The 16343-nt window shown below is 52.7% G+C and overlaps 5 protein-coding genes across 5 annotated transcripts; 3 read left to right on the top strand and 2 right to left on the bottom strand.

The window, feature by feature from the left end:
- Positions 1-176: 176 nt before the first annotated feature.
- NUU61_009335 (nitrogen permease regulating protein NPR2) lies at positions 177-2030 on the top strand (the record flags this gene model as incomplete). The annotated part of the gene is made up of 4 exons (XM_056659860.1): positions 177-219; positions 272-703; positions 772-908; positions 969-2030. The coding sequence occupies 4 exons, from the start codon at positions 177-179 to the stop codon at positions 2028-2030; spliced, it is 1674 nt and encodes a 557-aa protein (XP_056508153.1).
- Positions 2031-2556: 526 nt separating this feature from the next.
- On the bottom strand, positions 2557-4704 carry NUU61_009334 (histone acetyltransferase NGG1; the record flags this gene model as incomplete). The annotated part of the gene is made up of 3 exons (XM_056659859.1): positions 2557-3534; positions 3586-4058; positions 4173-4704. 3 exons carry the CDS (start codon positions 4702-4704, stop codon positions 2557-2559), a joined length of 1983 nt encoding a protein of 660 aa, XP_056508152.1.
- Positions 4705-5829: 1125 nt separating this feature from the next.
- NUU61_009333 (60S ribosomal eL15 domain-containing protein) lies at positions 5830-8611 on the top strand (the record flags this gene model as incomplete). Its single annotated transcript, XM_056659858.1, has 8 exons — positions 5830-5922; positions 5988-6528; positions 6588-7247; positions 7487-7569; positions 7657-7743; positions 7946-8102; positions 8176-8402; positions 8471-8611. 8 exons carry the CDS (start codon positions 5830-5832, stop codon positions 8609-8611), a joined length of 1989 nt encoding a protein of 662 aa, XP_056508151.1.
- Positions 8612-9370: 759 nt separating this feature from the next.
- NUU61_009332 (HECT-type E3 ubiquitin-protein ligase) lies at positions 9371-13072 on the top strand (the record flags this gene model as incomplete). Its single annotated transcript, XM_056659857.1, has 3 exons — positions 9371-9941; positions 10000-12096; positions 12150-13072. The coding sequence occupies 3 exons, from the start codon at positions 9371-9373 to the stop codon at positions 13070-13072; spliced, it is 3591 nt and encodes a 1196-aa protein (XP_056508150.1).
- A 423-nt stretch (positions 13073-13495) lies between these two features.
- On the bottom strand, positions 13496-15175 carry NUU61_009331 (translation initiation factor eIF2B subunit gamma; the record flags this gene model as incomplete). Its single annotated transcript, XM_056659856.1, has 2 exons — positions 13496-14934; positions 14998-15175. The coding sequence occupies 2 exons, from the start codon at positions 15173-15175 to the stop codon at positions 13496-13498; spliced, it is 1617 nt and encodes a 538-aa protein (XP_056508149.1).
- Between the last annotated feature and the right edge of the window lie 1168 nt (positions 15176-16343).

Here is a 16343-nt window from a genome sequence, read left to right as displayed (position 1 = left end):
AACAGACCCAAACACCCCGATAAGCCCGCATCTCCGACATTCGACAATGTGAACGTCCCTTGATTGTTGAGAGCTCCGGTCTGCACGATCAGCATGGTCGGTAGCAATTTTTTAGCCTGACCTTTCTCCATGTCCTCGTCGCGCACCCCACTGCTGTCTCGGACATCCGCGGCACGATGATCAAGGCAATCTTCTACAGCAAATTCGACACCCAAGAGGGTATTGACCCAGCGGAATTCTCGATCGATTGAGTGATTAACTGTTGGATCAGGTCCCAAGGTCGTCCATCAAGTCCCCGACGGAGCTATCGTCAACCCTACGAGCAACGAGCCCTCGCAGCCGCGCCTCCTCATCTTCTCCGATGTCTCGTTCTTCGTGATTCCCCGCCAGGAGCTGTGCGGCAACTTCCTCCAGGTCTGCTCGAACGGCTACCGCATCCTGGGTTACCCGATTTGCATGAAGTCGGCTCGTTATGATCGCAATGAGTTCATCTTCAACTTCTGTCTGGTGTTGGCCGAGGAGGAGGACTTCAGCACGTACAAGAGTGTGGTGCAGAAACTGGCCGACCTGATGCATGCCCTGGAGGAGCAGAATGGGTTTTTGTCGCGGGATTTCTCCAAGAGTGGCGAGGGCAAGGTCCACAGCCTCTGTGAGATGTTGATGGAAGACTTGAATAACTACTGCGAGTGCATGATTCCCATTGGTATGTTCTTTGGGTTCATTCGCTTCATTTCGACAGCGTCGAGCTGAGCTGCTACTGACCATGGGTAGACGATCTCAACACTCTGAATATCAAGCTCTTCCCCATCTATCCTTCTCCTCCGCCTGTTAAGGCCTGGCAAGTCCCTCTGTTCACGGTTCGGTACAAGGCCTTCATGGATGAGAATTGGGACCTGACATTGCAGAGGGTATGGTGACTTCTTGCCCCGACAACACCCACAGACTCATTGACTTTCTTCAATCCCTAGATTGCACCCCATATCAACGGAGTCAATAGTGTCCGCATCATTTCGATCTTGGCCGACACAGACTTCTCCCTCACGTGTCGCGCAATCCGGCATCTACTCTACTATGGCTGCCTGTTCTTGCTGGACATCTTTTCCTTCTCGGCCGTCTATGCACCCACGGCTCAGTTCAGCTCCACCATCGCCTCGGACGAGGCTATGCAACTCGAGTGTGCGCGGTACGTGAATGCGCGTTTCGCACCGCACCCTCCAATGGGGCCTCGCTCCCCACCTCCACCCACATCTGCAACGAGCGGAGGACCAGCAACGCTTGCAAGCCCGCTCGCGGATCCCGTGCCGAGCATATCCCGCGAGGACTCGCGCTTCGACGCCGAAGAGATCTGGCCATTAATGGGCGAGCCAGAAGACAGCGAACCCAATGACAACACCAAGCCCGACGACGCCGCAGAGAGCGACGCGTCTTCTGTTCCAGCAGCTCCACCAGAGCAAAGCCAAAGCAGCGACGTAGTCGACGGCGTGGGCCTCGTCGAGCTGTATTCGGGTCTGAAACAAGGCCAGAGCGTCAAGCAATGGTACTCGCACCGCAGCCGCGAGCTCGCCAACATCGACATCCGCCGCTTCATCACCTTCGGCGTCATCAAGGGCTTCCTATACCGCGTCCACAAATACGCCTGCGCCACGGGTCTGCCCGCTCCCCCGCCCCGTTCCTCGTCTTTCCTTCCCGTTGCTGGTCCCCACCTCTCGACCGGCCCGTCTTCCCGCGCCACCACCGGCACAAACACACCCTACACTGCCTCGAGTGTCGGCGACGACGGCCCGCTCTCGGCGGCTGAGCGTGCCACCTCTTTCCACAGCGGGAGCCGCAGTGGTTATGGTCCGGGGAGTGTTCCGTCTGGGATGTGGGATGACGATGATGATGACCCTATCGATGAGCGTACCTTGGCGAGGTATCTCGATGGGACGCACTCCTTCGACCAGATCTGTACCGAGCTGGAGATCAGTGAGCGCGAGCTGACTGCTAGGTTGAAGCGATATCCCGGCGAGGTCCTTATTATTCACCGTTGATTCTCTTTTCTATTGTTCTTACGTGTGGAACTCTTTTTTTCGATACCCTGTTGATATTTCTAAGCTTGCTACTTTCGATCTTAATGATAAACTGCACTAGTAACTGGAAATCTTTGCAATGGCTATGGCTGGAACGAATATACTTGAGAGGCTGGACAGGAAACAAGTGTCAAAGTACAGTGTGGTCATTTCTACTCCGCTAGATCCTTGATATCTTGCAATAAAACAAATCAAAGCCGCCCCCTACGAAGACAATCCATGCCCTAGGCTCCCGATCAAGAAAATTCATCATTTTGTTCCCAGCAACTTCCACGCCGGGGGTTCTGAATCTTTGAAAGTAGAAACACAACGCTAAGCCACTAACGCCGGGTCATCATTCCAGTCGTATCGTATCGTGTGAAACAGAAAAAGAGAAAAGCAGGCTGCCGCTGAGAGATACAGCCAGGAAAGAAAAACACAAGTCATACAGCAACAGGTTTGAGCAGAGGGGAGGACAGAGGAGATAGAGAAAATGACGGAGGGTGATCTATTCTTCATCCCAGGCTTCGAGCTCGGCCTTCTCGTACTCGGTCATAGTTGCCGGGTCGAAGATAGTCTCGCCCTCGGACGGAATAGTGGTTTTGATATCGTCGAAGATGGGCAAGAAGGCATCGTTCCAGCGCTTGCGGCGATCCATGACGATCTTAGCGGCGTCTCCGACAGCAGGACGAGAAACGCCTGTACCTGCTCCGGTCACTGTGGCGACGCCGGGCCGCTGCTTCGCCTGTGCGCCCTTCTTGCTCTTGCCCATGGTGCGGGTACGCTTGAGGTAGGCCTGCTGAACCTGGGTATCGAGGTCGTCTTGGATGGTGGTGAATTCCAGCAAGGCCATGTGCTCCTGGGCGACCTTCATAATGCGCGCCTTGCGGGCGTTGTTGGTGATAATCTGTTTCTTGAGCTCGCCCTGTAGCAGTCGGAGGCGCTCGGCGACTTCATCGTCGTAGTGCGCGTCGTAATCCGGGTTGTCGTCGGGCCCGAAGAACCCAATGTAGCGAAGCTCGGCCTTGACGCGCTCGTCGAGCTGCGCGTGGTCGAGTTTGGCGACTGATGTCTTGAATCCGCTCGGGGATGCGTCTCGGAAGGCTGTCGCGGGTGGCTGGGGTTTATTCTCAGGCTTGGTTTCCATATCGCCGTTGGGTTGGTCGATGTCCATTGCGTCTCCGCCCAAGCCATTTGTCTCGGTATTTGTCTCGCCATTTATAGACTGGGAATTGTCCTCGGGAAGGGTGCGGTGCTCGTAGCGCAGGAGAGAACACAGCCGACTGAGGAGTGGTCCAATCGAAATCTCATTGGACTCGAGTTTGTCGTCGGTTAGCTGGTCGATGCTGCCACGGCCTTGGTTCAAAGGGAACTGGTCTTTGTCGTCTTGGCTCTGATCATAAGCAAGTCCATCCTCATCCGCCCAAATCTGCCGGTAGTTTTTCTTTCCGCGGCGTGGAATTATGAACGGGGTCACACGATCACCCTGTGGCTTGTTAATGTATTGAACTCCCCCAAGGTGCCACATAGAACTCACTCTATCTCTTAACCAGGAAATGTCCTCTTCAACAAGAGGCCGCACATACGGGTCAATGTATGCCTGGAAGGTGTTGGCGCTGACCTGGTTCGAAGGCTTGGCGTTGCTGAAGTCCTTGTCCGGGGCCACACCAGCCATCATGTGGCTAAGGTCACTTTTGGGGAAACGAGCAACGCTGTAAATTTCTTTCTTTTCGTCGTCGGTCATGTCCGGATGGACGTCTCGAATGTGGTATATGGTCGGATCATCAAACTTGAGCGGGTTGTCACCGAACACCTGAATCTGGGGTACCGCAGGTTGGGGCTCAGGCTGATGAGACTCCGCACTCTCCGACTCGGGAGATCCAGGCGCAGCGGCACCATCGGCTGCAGCCGAAGCGCCGTTAGGAGATAGCATGGATGGAGGTGAAAGGGAGGAACTGTCGTCTGAAGCTGCGTTCTTCGAGTTTTTGGATGCTGGGGAGGCCGCTGGGTCTGGTCAGTAACTTGGTTGAGCAGTGGAGAGTTGCAAGTAGAGACAGAAAAGTGAGGTGGGAAGTGAAGCAATGGGCAGAAGAAAGGTGGTGGGCGTCGAATCGAGTCACTTACCTCCTTCAACCTTAGTTTCTGCCCCATCTTGACGAGCGACATCATGTGCGCCACGATTCAATGGCCTTTCCTCCTTTGCACTTGCGCGCTCTTTACGCTTCTTAAACTTGACACCCTTGTGTACCTGATCATCATCTTCCTCGGTCTCCCGCTTGAGCTTTGCGCGATCCCCCACCTCACGATCTAACTCATGATCCTCTACCACCTCTTTGCGTTTCTGGGACATTTCTCGCATCCCAGCATTGCAAGCTTCTCCGCGAGCATCGGCCATGTCACTGAGACTTTTGAGGTGCTCCACCAGGGTTTCGAGGGTCTTAGAGTCGGGGATGTTGGGCCCGGCCACGAGGTCTAGCAAGTCCGTGTACCGGCCATTGGCCAGATCAATAAGCTTGCTTACATCGTTTTCAAGATAGCTCGGAAGAGGTGGAATTGAAACCACGGGAGTGCTGATCGCGTTGGATGGTGTGGTGTTGCGACTGCGCGACTGGCGCGCATCGCGGCCTTTGCCCTTGCTTTTGTAGGCAGAAGGCATTTCTCCTAAGTCCAACTCGAGGTGACAGGGAGAGGTCGGGGTGTTCGGGACGATTTCAATCAACGGATAGAGGGGTTTTGGGCGCGATTCAATTTGAGCAGGGCATGCTGTCCAAGAGATCTTCCGAGTTACGATCACTGACACGGGAGAAACAGGCCCTTGAGCTCCACTTCATGCGACAAGGCGCGCCGACAGACTGATATCGATGGTCCGAGATGAATTGTCGCTATCGATGGCGTTCGAGATGGTCGGGACGTCGGCACAGTGAAGTCTGGGGATATTGCATCTCGCACGTGACTAGTGTTGTTTTATCATCACGTGGTACAGGTCGGAAGATCTGTGAACGAGAGTTGAGATGTCTGATCATTCGCGTAATATTATGATAGGTAAACAAATAGAGATATTTTGTGCTGTATATATTACTCTTATTTCCAATCCCCGACAAGCATACTTTATTTGGGTGTTCTGCTGTTGAGAACGCCAGCCTTACCACGATGACAACCATCTATATATCTCTCGTACTGTGAAGTTTTTCGCGCCAACAAGATTTATTTTCAAACCCCGCAGAGTGAATAATAAAGAAGTTAATAATATCGATTCTCAAAGCTATAGTCCCCCCCCCCCTTGCCCCCCAAAACGATGCCACGATATACTCCTCTTGGCAGTAGATCAACTTCCGGAACCGTCGCCTTCCGCAAACGGCAAGCCCTATCCGGTCAACTATAAACCATGCAATTCTCGAACTTGAGCGATTGCGGCAGCACTCAATGTTTTGTTTTCCTAGAAACCCATGTGAAGACCTTGGAAAGTTTTATCTCGTCGGAACCAGCTTCATTTTGCATTCTTATGACGGTCCCGATTAACTCGCACATTCCTTCGGCCGAAATTGATGCTAAATTAGATATTGGAAGCATGCTTATCGTACTTTCTGGCTGCAATCAAATAGATTGTTTTTGTTTCAAGCTTCTACTAAATCCATAAACTCGTCACCTTGTTGACCTTTTCCTTCTCAGCCTTCAACCTCACCATGTGTATGTGCCTACCACTGGTGATCACAATCCAACGGTCCCGCAAGTCTACTACGACAAGCCAGAAATTCAACATACTATGAGACATTGTTGAGCTATGTCTCGCACTACCCCATCTGATTCGCGCACCACGGTTGCCACGCTCTTTGCGGGCCCGGGCAAGGCAGCCAACTCCGGTCCATCAGTCAGTGTGAGTATATTTTGACCAGCCTAATGTGGGAAGCCGAACACTCATCAGACACCAAAAATATTCAGGAAAATGTTGGATTCCGCTTCGTCCTCGATCGCACGGTCCAGACATTGTCGAGTAACAATGTCCCCGAGTCCGGTTCTGTCTCAGGCCTCTTGTTTGTACCAAGTCTGAAGTCTGGAGATCCCTGTAACAAGATCACCGACCCTTTCGTACCGGCCAATGTGACACGCCACAAGGACGTCTCGGAATTTGGATACCCTATTGTCGGCATTGCCCCGTGGGTGTCCGCTGATTGTACTCGATCATTCCTGGACGCCTCGCGGGAGGTTGGCACGGAAGCCCTCGTTTTCTTCCAGCCATCCAATGACGAGACTGGGATACCTCCTCCACCAAGTGACCCTCGCTGGGAGTTGAATGACGGAGGCCGGTGGAAAACCGATAATGACTACCCAGTTTATGCGATCCCTGGCCGGGCGGGCACGACACTGATGCGTGACCTCTCATGGTTCTCGGAAGGCAGCCCAAAGGCCAAGAATGAAAATGAAACCCATCCATCGCTCGCACAGTCCAGGAGTGAGAGGTTATTCACTATGATTGACACCGGTAAGCCATGATCGTTGTTGAATTGCGTTGCCATCGGCCAATGTACTAATTGGTCATAGAGAAGCAAACTAGTTCGTCACCGAGCCTCTGGGGCTTCGTCATGGCGATACTGGGGACTGTTTTAGCTCTCAGCTTCATCCTGCTGATTGTGTACCGGATCGTGCAACGGAGACGACGAGAACATCTCCACAGACGCATCGAAGCAGGTGAAGTCGACGTTGAGCACTTGGCAATGCACCAGATTAAAGTGCCCCGAGATGTTGTGGAAAAAATGCCTTTGTATACCTTTCCCGCCATCACTTCGCCCTCCGAAGCAACGCTTGCCAGCGATGAGACGCAGGCCAAGGTGGCGGAACTTGATGTCCATAGCAAGTCCAGCACACCGTCCCTCGACGAAGAACACTGCGATCTTGCAAATGACGTGAAAATTCAAATGCCCGAAGCCGCAGTGCTCAGTTCTCGCGCCAGTGACCACTCGGAAGTTCTCACCAAGCAGTATCGACTAAGTCATACTCAAACGACCTGTGCCATCTGCCTCGACGATTATGTGACCGGGTCGTCAACGGTCCGCGAACTACCATGCGGCCACATATTTGATCCAGGTTGTATCGACCCGTTCCTCATGGAGAATAGCAGTCTGTGTCCTTTGTGTAAGAAGAGCGTGTTGCCGCCCGGGTCATACCAGATTGCGGTGACAAATGATATGGTGCAGCGAGAGCGTGCGGAGAGGCACTCTCGCTAGCGTCAAGGAAGAATAGCCTTCATTCGGGATTGTAAATAATACATAGAGCAATAATCAATCGCATTCGAGTAATATTGTTATGATGATCAGGACAACGATCGTTTGTCAAACGCCTAAGGCAACTAATTAAGGCATAAAATAACTAACGTGGCCTCAACGCCTGAGGCACCAACACTCGTGATTGGCCAAGTGGGGCCACACTCGGCTAATCGCTAGCGTCCCACACACAATCTTTGCTTCTGTTCTTCCCTCCTCGAACTTTTCGCGACAACGACCAACGACCCTGTGAAGCCGACAAGGTACGCTTTCCTCGCCATCCTTGCTACAGTCGACATTTATACGACCTGCATCTATTCTCTTCAGTCAACTGACTTGTAATTGTCCAGATGGGTGCCCTCAAGTACGTGGAAGAGATCCAGAAGAAGAAGCAGTCCGACGTGATTCGCTTCCTGCTGCGCGTCCGATGCTGGGAGGTGAGATAAACCCCGACCCTCGATTGCCTAACATCTCCGCCGAGCGCTTGTGTGCGTTGCCGTAGGAAATGCCGATTTCACGGTGTTGCTGGGCTCGAACGAATATTCGTCGGCGGAAATGATTGTGGCACGCAAGAGACTCTTTGGAGTCTTGTGTCTTGCTATACACTCGTTGAACTTTGCTGAGAGTGCATCAATATAGCTCCGTCAGCTGAACGCCATCCACCGTGCTTCGCGCCCCTCTCGCCCCGACAAGGCTCGTCGTCTCGGCTACAAGGCCAAGCAGGGCTACGTTGTCTACCGCATCCGTGTCCGCCGCGGTGGCCGCAAGCGCCCTGTGCCTAAGGGTGCCACCTACGGTACGAGAACCTTGAAAAAACTTGGATGATTCCTATGAAGAACCATTGGGCTAATATGCGACCGTTTGAACAGGCAAGCCCACCAACCATGGTGTCAACCAGCTCAAGTACCAGCGTGCTCTGAGCGCCACCGCTGAGGAGCGTGTTGGCCGCCGCTGCGCCAACCTGCGCGTTCTGAACTCCTACTGGGTCAACCAGGACTCGACCTACAAGTACTTCGAGGTCATCCTCGTCGACCCCCAGCACAAGGCCATCCGCCGCGATGCTCGCATCAACTGGATCTGCAACCCCGTCCACAAGGTGAGTTTCGTCTCATATCCACTCTACTACTCATCTCCGCATTATACTGATGATTTTGTTTCAATTAGCACCGCGAGAGCCGTGGTCTCACTGCCAGCGGCAAGAAGTCCCGTGGTATCAACAAGGGCCACCGCTACAACAACACCAAGGCCGGCCGCCGCCACACCTGGAAGCGCCAGAACACCCAGAAGTTCTGGAGATACCGTTAAGTGCGCTGACGCATTTGTGCGGTGCTATGGTTTGGAAGCTGTTGGCTACGGCATGTGGTTATTTATTCAAACAATACTCGTCTGGAGCATGGTATCCACGCTGGGGTCGAGCTTAATGCAGACCGGTCGGCTCTGCAATTAGCCAAAAAGCCATCTTGTTCTATGTTGAATTCCCCTATTAACGAAGTATGACTGGTTCCACTCGAAGCCGCTGGTGCGACGTGTAGAAGTAGTCTCAGCCGTAGCGTGGTGATGGTTCCACCGCTGTTCTTAGTATCCATAGTGAAAGAGCCTGTAGTACTCTGCTTCAGTCCATGGATGTAGGCAGAATTCCGCAAGGTTGTTGTTTCCAGGTGCAAATCGAAGCAACGTCAGACCTCTGCCTGAGGCACCAACAAGGCTGCTACTTCCCCTCCGGCCCTTTCCTAATGCGTCCACGGCGACTATGGGAATTGTTGCGACGCTCTTCTCACTGACACCCTACGTTCAACCGGTTTTTGGAGCGGGTATCCCATTTTCGCCGTCTTGGCCCTTCGGCTTGCTCACCTGAACTGTGCTGACTTGCAGGGCAACCCTTCCTTGACTTGAACAAAGAAACTCGCTTTACTCGACCGACTCGACCGCCTTGCTCTATTTGTGATCTCTCACTGCTGAATCGCATGCTTCCAGCACGAAGGCTGAACCGATAAACGTTGGATGATTGTCTGGAGTGGTTGTTTCTGGTCTTCACGCTACGCCTAGTCGAGCTGATGCGCCTCTATGCCCCCTCGGTCCGGACGTAACCCACCTATTCCGATCTCGAACACCGGCCTCGCAGCCATTCCTCTTGATTCGTCGTCGATTCCCGCACCAGAAAGCAGCCCACGACGCCCATTCCAACCCCGTGATGGTTCCAAAATGAGTCCAATAAATGGCAGTACGCCCGCTATCCCGTATCGCCGGGGACACAACCGTTCAATCAGTCACCCGTTTATCTCCCCGTTCTCCGGACTAGGGAAGAAGCGTGATAAAGCATCTGCCAAGTACCAAATCTGGGACTCTGACTCCGACGAAGATGAAGTCACCTACCCCTTGGAGCCTTTGTCGACAAGTCCACGGAAAGGACCGTCGCGCGGAGGACCAGGCAATGATCTCGCCGAGGGACGTTGTCAAACTTGCAACTCGACGGTTCGATGGCCTCGCCATTTGAAGGTGTTTCGATGCACTTCTTGTTTGATGGTTACGGACCTTGACCCCGACACTGCCAGGGACGCCAAAGACCCAAGTGATCCCAGTCTTGATCACCCCCCACCAGGTTCCCAACCATCGGCGACTAACTCAACAAGCAAAGGTACTGTACCATGGCCCTGGAATTTGGCTGATAGAAAATGTACTGACTGCCCCCCCAGTTCTTCCTCTGTCAGTCGTTCAAACTCGTGGCATGATCGGTGGATCCCTTTCAATGTATTTTGATAGCCTTCTCAATACCCCTCACCCAGGGTCATCGCCGGACGAGGATCGTGCTGGCAGGTCCCGTGATGCGAGGCCTGAAGGCCCCTCCTTGTCAGCTCATAGTCCCAGTGCAACTTATTTGTCTGTCCCACGAGCGGGCGACCCCCGTGCCCGAAGTGCATCCGCGTCCAGTGAGCGGGAGAAATTTGATGCATCGAAAGAGAACTCGGCATATTTGACACCACAAACTGCTCACTGGCAGGGCACAGATACGCCGGTCAGGACCCGTGCCAATTCAGATGTGCAATCAAAGTCGAAAATGGACCGCCCTCCAGACCTCCCGCGGCATGCGGATACCGAGAATAAACATCGCGAGCATCGGCCATCGATCTTCAAGCGGCTAGAGAATCACATAATAGCTACCTTCAAAAGCTGCGATTGCCTCAACGACTCCTTCAGCACCTACCAGCCTTCGATACGATCAGTCAGCAATGGCAATCCACCGAGGATGAAGGTAGACCCAACCGCAGCGCTAGGGCCGTCCTTGAATGCTCCCGTGTTTGAACCTGACGCGAAAACGCTTCTTCTGGGAGATTTGGCCGAGAATTCGGCTTGGTGGATGAACGACTGTGCCCAGGATGAGGGTCGACAGCCCACTCAGCCCAAGGAGAAGAGTTCACTCAGGTCTCGTATGGTTTCATCTCGAAGCCCTCGAATTAATTGGGCCGAGCTTTCTCAATGGTACCAGCTAGTCTTGACTGCGGGAACTGCCTGGATGGAGCAATGGGCGGCCAAAAAGCCTGATGCTCTGCGCTCAGAGGCGGATATGGCTCGATGTAAGAGGTGGGAGTCTATTGATCCTTCAGTGATTGAAAGAGAGATCTCCGACGCTCGTGTGCATCTCCAGAAGACTTTGTTGAAGGCCACCGAAAACCTCTTGAAGCGCCCACGGCGTGTTTTGAGCAAACCAGAGGATACTCGGTTTCTTTTCATCCTCTTGGCGAACCCCATCTTGTACTCGCCTACATCTTATGCTTCGCTTTCATCAAACTCATCGTCCCACCGAAACGAGAGGCGCCCCTCAAACCCAAAAGACAACGGGCAACCGATGGGTAGAGACGGTAAGTCTCATAAGGACCATTCCGCATCTGCCTCCCACCACGGTAGCTCGAGCCACCATTATGGACTTATCAAGCGAATTTTGGGCTTGATGTCGAATTTGCCAAATGACTGCCATCATTATTTTGTGTCTTGGTTCTCCCGATTCTCACCTGGACAATTCCAGCGACTGGTGGAACTGATTGGTGGATTTCTCAACTACCGGTTGACCCGTCAGCATGGTCGCAAACGCAATCAAGTGTCAAAGGATGGGGACGAATTAGTCCCGAGCTTTGCCAGTGCTTCAGGAAATACCCCTGCGGAGCTTCACGCGGCGATCAATCGTCGAAGTCCGAACAAGCAACCTGCCAAGAAGAAGGAATTTCCTATGGTGTACACAGAGGACTGGCAGATACGAGCGGCGGCCAGGATTATGTCCTTACTTTTCACGGCCAACAACGCTGCATTCTCGCGGAAGCCGGACGAGGCCTCCAGAGCCCCGAGGACATCACATCATCAAGGACACATGATTCCAATCAGCTCATTCTATAACACCCTGTTGGATTATTCAGACCTGCTCGCCGATTTCGAGATCTGGGAGTCTCGAAGTTCGAAGTTCTCGTTTTGCCAATATCCATTCTTTCTCAGTATCTGGGCAAAGATACACATCCTGGAACACGATGCACGTCGCCAAATGGAGGTCAAAGCGCGCGAAGCCTTTTTCAATAGCATTCTCAATCACCGGGCGGTCAGTCAGTATCTCGTGTTGAAGGTACGGCGAGAATGCCTGGTCGAGGACAGCCTTCGTGGGGTCAGTGAAGTTGTGGGCTCCGGGCAAGAAGAAATCAAGAAAGGCCTCCGCATTGAATTCACCGGAGAGGAGGGTATTGATGCTGGTGGCCTGCGAAAGGAGTGGTTCCTTCTACTCGTCCGAGAGGTCTTTGACCCGTATCATGGTGAGTCGACTTGGAATCCCAAGAAATCGAGTCCAGTTACTAAGAGAAGATAGGCCTTTTCATTTACGATGAGGACTCTCAGTTTTGCTATTTCAATCCGCATTGCTTCGAGTCATCCGAGCAGTTTTTTTTGGTTGGGGTTTTACTAGGACTTGCTATTTATAACTCGACTATCCTTGACATTGATCTCCCGCCATTCGCATTCAAAAAGCTATTGGCGTCTGCCCCGCAAACTAATGGGCCGCAGCCAGCCACCTCCTCCCGCTCGAGCTTCAAGTGTACTCTGGACGACCTGGCCGAGTATCGACCTGCCCTTGCCAAGGGACTTCGAGGGTTGTTGGAATTCGATGGTGATGTCGCCGAAACATTTTGCTATGATTTTGTTGCTCAGGTTGATCGGTATGGTGAGATTGTCAATGTTCCTCTTTGCCCAGGAGGCGAAACGAGGCCAGTGACCAATGCCAACCGGCGCGAGTTTGTGGATCTGTACGTGCACTATCTCCTGGACACGGCTGTGGCCCGGCAATTTGAGCCGTTCAAGAGAGGATTCTTCACGGTTTGCGGAGGCAATGCCTTGTCTTTATTCCGACCGGAGGAGATCGAGTTGCTGGTACGTGGCTCAGATGAAGCACTTGATGTGCCTTCACTGCGGGCCGTGGCCACCTACGATAACTGGTCTAGTGCACGGCCAGAGTCCGTGCCCGTGGTGCGATGGTTTTGGGATTTCTTCGAGAACTCACCCCCTCAGGCGCAGCGCAAAATCCTCTCGTTCATTACCGGCAGCGATCGGATTCCCGCCATGGGGGCTACAAGCCTCACCATTCGACTGGCCTGCTTTGGAGATGATTCCTCCCGTTACCCAATCGCGCGAACGTGTTTCAACACGCTGGGCCTGTACCGCTATGCGACGCAGGAAAAGCTACAAAAGCTGCTCTGGGATGCAGTTGTGAACAGCGAAGGATTTGGGTTGAAGTGATCTGTTGCTGCTTTTTGTTGGGTTTGTTTGGTTTTAAGCTACTGCCCCAGGCTGGGCTCGTTATGATGGCTAGGATGGTTTGCTAGAACGCTGGGCGTTGATTCCCGCATGCATCTTGGAGGCTTGGAGATGGTTTTGGGCATCGGCATTGAATTGGGGTTTCTTTGGGATTCGAGGGATACACATGGAAGGCGCTCTGCTTGTTTGCTTTAGTTATTGTGGCGCTATATCCCCAATCCGAGTTTGAGTTTGATGTCCACGGGTATGGTCTGCGGTAGACAAGGAACTGTTCATCATAGGCAGCTCCCTAAATACTCGGGGAACCACTGCAATGCTGTATGCTGTATGATTTTGTAAGCCTGAAATAGGGCATGGGTCTTCTAAATTGGATATTTTCTCCCCGACGCCGACATCCCCGTGAATCTAATCATCCGACTCGGCAACACTCATATACCTGCCTCCTTCCTCATCCTCGTCCAGACCCTCGAAGACCATAAAGTTTTCCTTCTTAGCCTGCGTCTTTTCCGCAACAACATTCGCATCCTGCACCTCACAGTCCGTCAAGACACAATCACGACCGATCTTCGCGCGCCGACCAACAATGCACCCGGTCAATTTCGCACCGGGCTCGACAACAGCCCAGTCCATTAAGACACAGCGCGTGAGCCGAGCGCCGCGTGATATCTGGCAGTTGGAGCCAATGACACTCTCCTTGATCACGCAAGTCGGCTCGACGGTCACGTTTTCGGCGAGGAGACAGTCGCTCTTGGTGATGGTGCAGCGCTGCGCCACGCCCTCCGGGTATGCGATTTTGTGGGGGTGGGCGAAGGGCGAGGCGGCTTCGCGGCCGACTTCCTCGATGGACTCGAGTTTCGCGAGAAGAAGAGAGGTCGAGAGTAGGAGGGCGGAGCTATCGACGCGGCGGAGGAACGGGGTCGAGCCGCGGTGGACGTAGGCGAGGATTTGGGGAAGTTTAGTGGATCTGGGGACCGGAGCGGAGAGATTGTGCTCCGATAGCCGGGTCTGGGTGGAAGAGGAAGAAGGGAGTTCGGTGTTTGAGCCCGCCTTGCTGGTGCTCATGCTCTGCAGATCGATCTCTTCTTCTGCGGATTCCCCTTCCTGGCGTTGGCGGCTGTCCTGGTGGAACAGTTGAGGGATGCCCAGTTTCTCGTCTAGGCCCTTCTGCCACCCGGCCTTGGCCCAGTACCCGACCAGATCCTCGCTCACGGAATCAAGCTTCTCCTGGCGACGAGCCAGATCCTTGACCCAAGTTGGGAACACATACAGATGCGCATCGCGGTGCTTCATCAGCATCTTTAGGTTGGCGTGTTTTTGGACCAACGAATGGCGAACGAGGAAACCCTTGTCCTGCTCCATTTTCTCCTTGACGGTGTCCATCGGCATGGACATGGCCAGTTTCGAGAGGCTAAATCGTAGCGATGCCGGCCCGTCTACTAGATGTGATACTGCCGGTGCCTCATCTTGCTGGAGCGGGGTGACAGCCACCAAATCGGTGGCCTCGTTCTTCACACTGTCCTCTCGATCCTGTGTCTGATAATACACGGCCAGACCGCCTCGTGTGGGACTATCCTCGGGAACGGTCTGCGTCACCATCCAGGCCTCCAGAATCGATTCCCCGGGGATTTCGCAAACCAGGTCACAGGGAAGCAGCAGGAAATTGGTCTTGATGCAATCCTGAACTTCCGGTAGGCGCAGTAGCTGCGCAGTTCCCATTGTCATCTCGAGGTCTTTCGGGGCAACGACTGAGGCCGAAGGCGAAGGAAATGATGTGAGATGCGGATTTTGTTTTAGGGCGGCTTGGAGCGGAGCAAGAGAGGACGGAGGTGTGATCAATGTGATATCTAGGATAGTTAGTGAAAGTTCTTTTCTAGAGTGTTAGACCCATAGGACTTCAAGAAACATACCGGTGATCCCCGATCGCCTGCAAAAGTCCATCGCGTAGAAGACCATCGGCCGATTCGCAACCGGCAGAAGACATTTGGGATATTCCTCAGAATTGGAGGTAAATGTATTGAGCGACACCCCAGGCCCACATAGAATGAGGGCCTGGAAGCCTGTCGCAGGCACAGGAAAGTGCGGCATTGCTGGCTCGACTTCGGATCGAATCGATGAGGAAGCCCCGCGGTGGGGAGATCGAGGAAGGGTTGAGCAAAGCAGGTTTGAAAGAGAAGATCTCCGAACTCTTCTTTGTTGAAAGGTAAGCAAATCACTCAGCCCTGGTTCATGCGACAGGCTAGGGAAGACTGCCGACACCCGCGTTGCTTGTGACTCTTTTTTCTCCCCAGTCGTTCCAAACCTCATAGGGTCATGTGATCACCGCTTTAAAGGTGGGATATCCACAGCTTCTGGCATTGTTCATAATGCCATGAATAGAGGAACTTCAATGGGGAAAAGCGCCCCACAATTAAATAGAAAAAATAGGAACAAAGAAATCCATCCAATATGGTTGTGTGGGCGGAACTGTGAGTACTTTCTATGTCAGAAAGGGAAAGGAAGATCCTTTTAATATTCTCATTGATCTCACTTAAGGACGAAGCTGGATAAGTTTTCCAGCTTGTCGGTCTGGTGCTCTTTTGAAAATATCTCAAAGCTAATGTGGCTCAACGTCCCTGTACATGCCTATAGTCCTAGGCGTTGATACTTCGCATTACCACTTCATTTTCTTGGGCAAAAGGTGTCGATCTAATGTTGAATTCGACTTTCAATAGCTTTAATTCCATCCAGGCTCAACCCTTGCCCTCACAAAGAAAACTCTTAACCCCGAGCATCTTTACTGTGACTGACCTTTTTACTATCCAAAACCTACTATGAACGCCAGGTTGACTCACTTGAGCAGTTCCAAAGCCGCAGACACAAGAGACATAAGAGTACCATCAAGTAAGTAGAATTACTTGATCGATTTCGCGTTCTATAACATCGGGTCGGAATTAACGTGCTCGATTTCATGACTCACCGGGGAAGACCTCATGGCCTTAAACATGTAGATTTATGTTGCCTAAACTAAGAATCGCGATGTCTCATTGACAGTCTTCACTTGCAGGGCGCCTCATAGAGTTATACAGTAGACATATCCGTAAAACCCGCAAGATCTTCAGCAGGTTCCAGGGCTTAGCAGTTGCTTGGCGATCTTGGCCTATTCTAGCACTATGCTGGGACGCCTAACATGCCGAGCTGAGGATATAAATGGGCTTGGTGTATTCTTATTCTTACTCTCACCCTGTTTTCTTTTCTTGTCTTTATTTGCCTGTCA

This window comes from Penicillium alfredii (assembly GCF_028826965.1).
Source record: "Penicillium alfredii strain IBT 34128 chromosome Unknown utg000011l_segment0_segment0, whole genome shotgun sequence".
NCBI lineage: Eukaryota > Fungi > Ascomycota > Eurotiomycetes > Eurotiales > Aspergillaceae > Penicillium > Penicillium alfredii.
The sequence above is the reverse complement of the archived record's forward strand: the minus strand, read 5'-3'. Positions and strand labels throughout refer to the sequence as shown.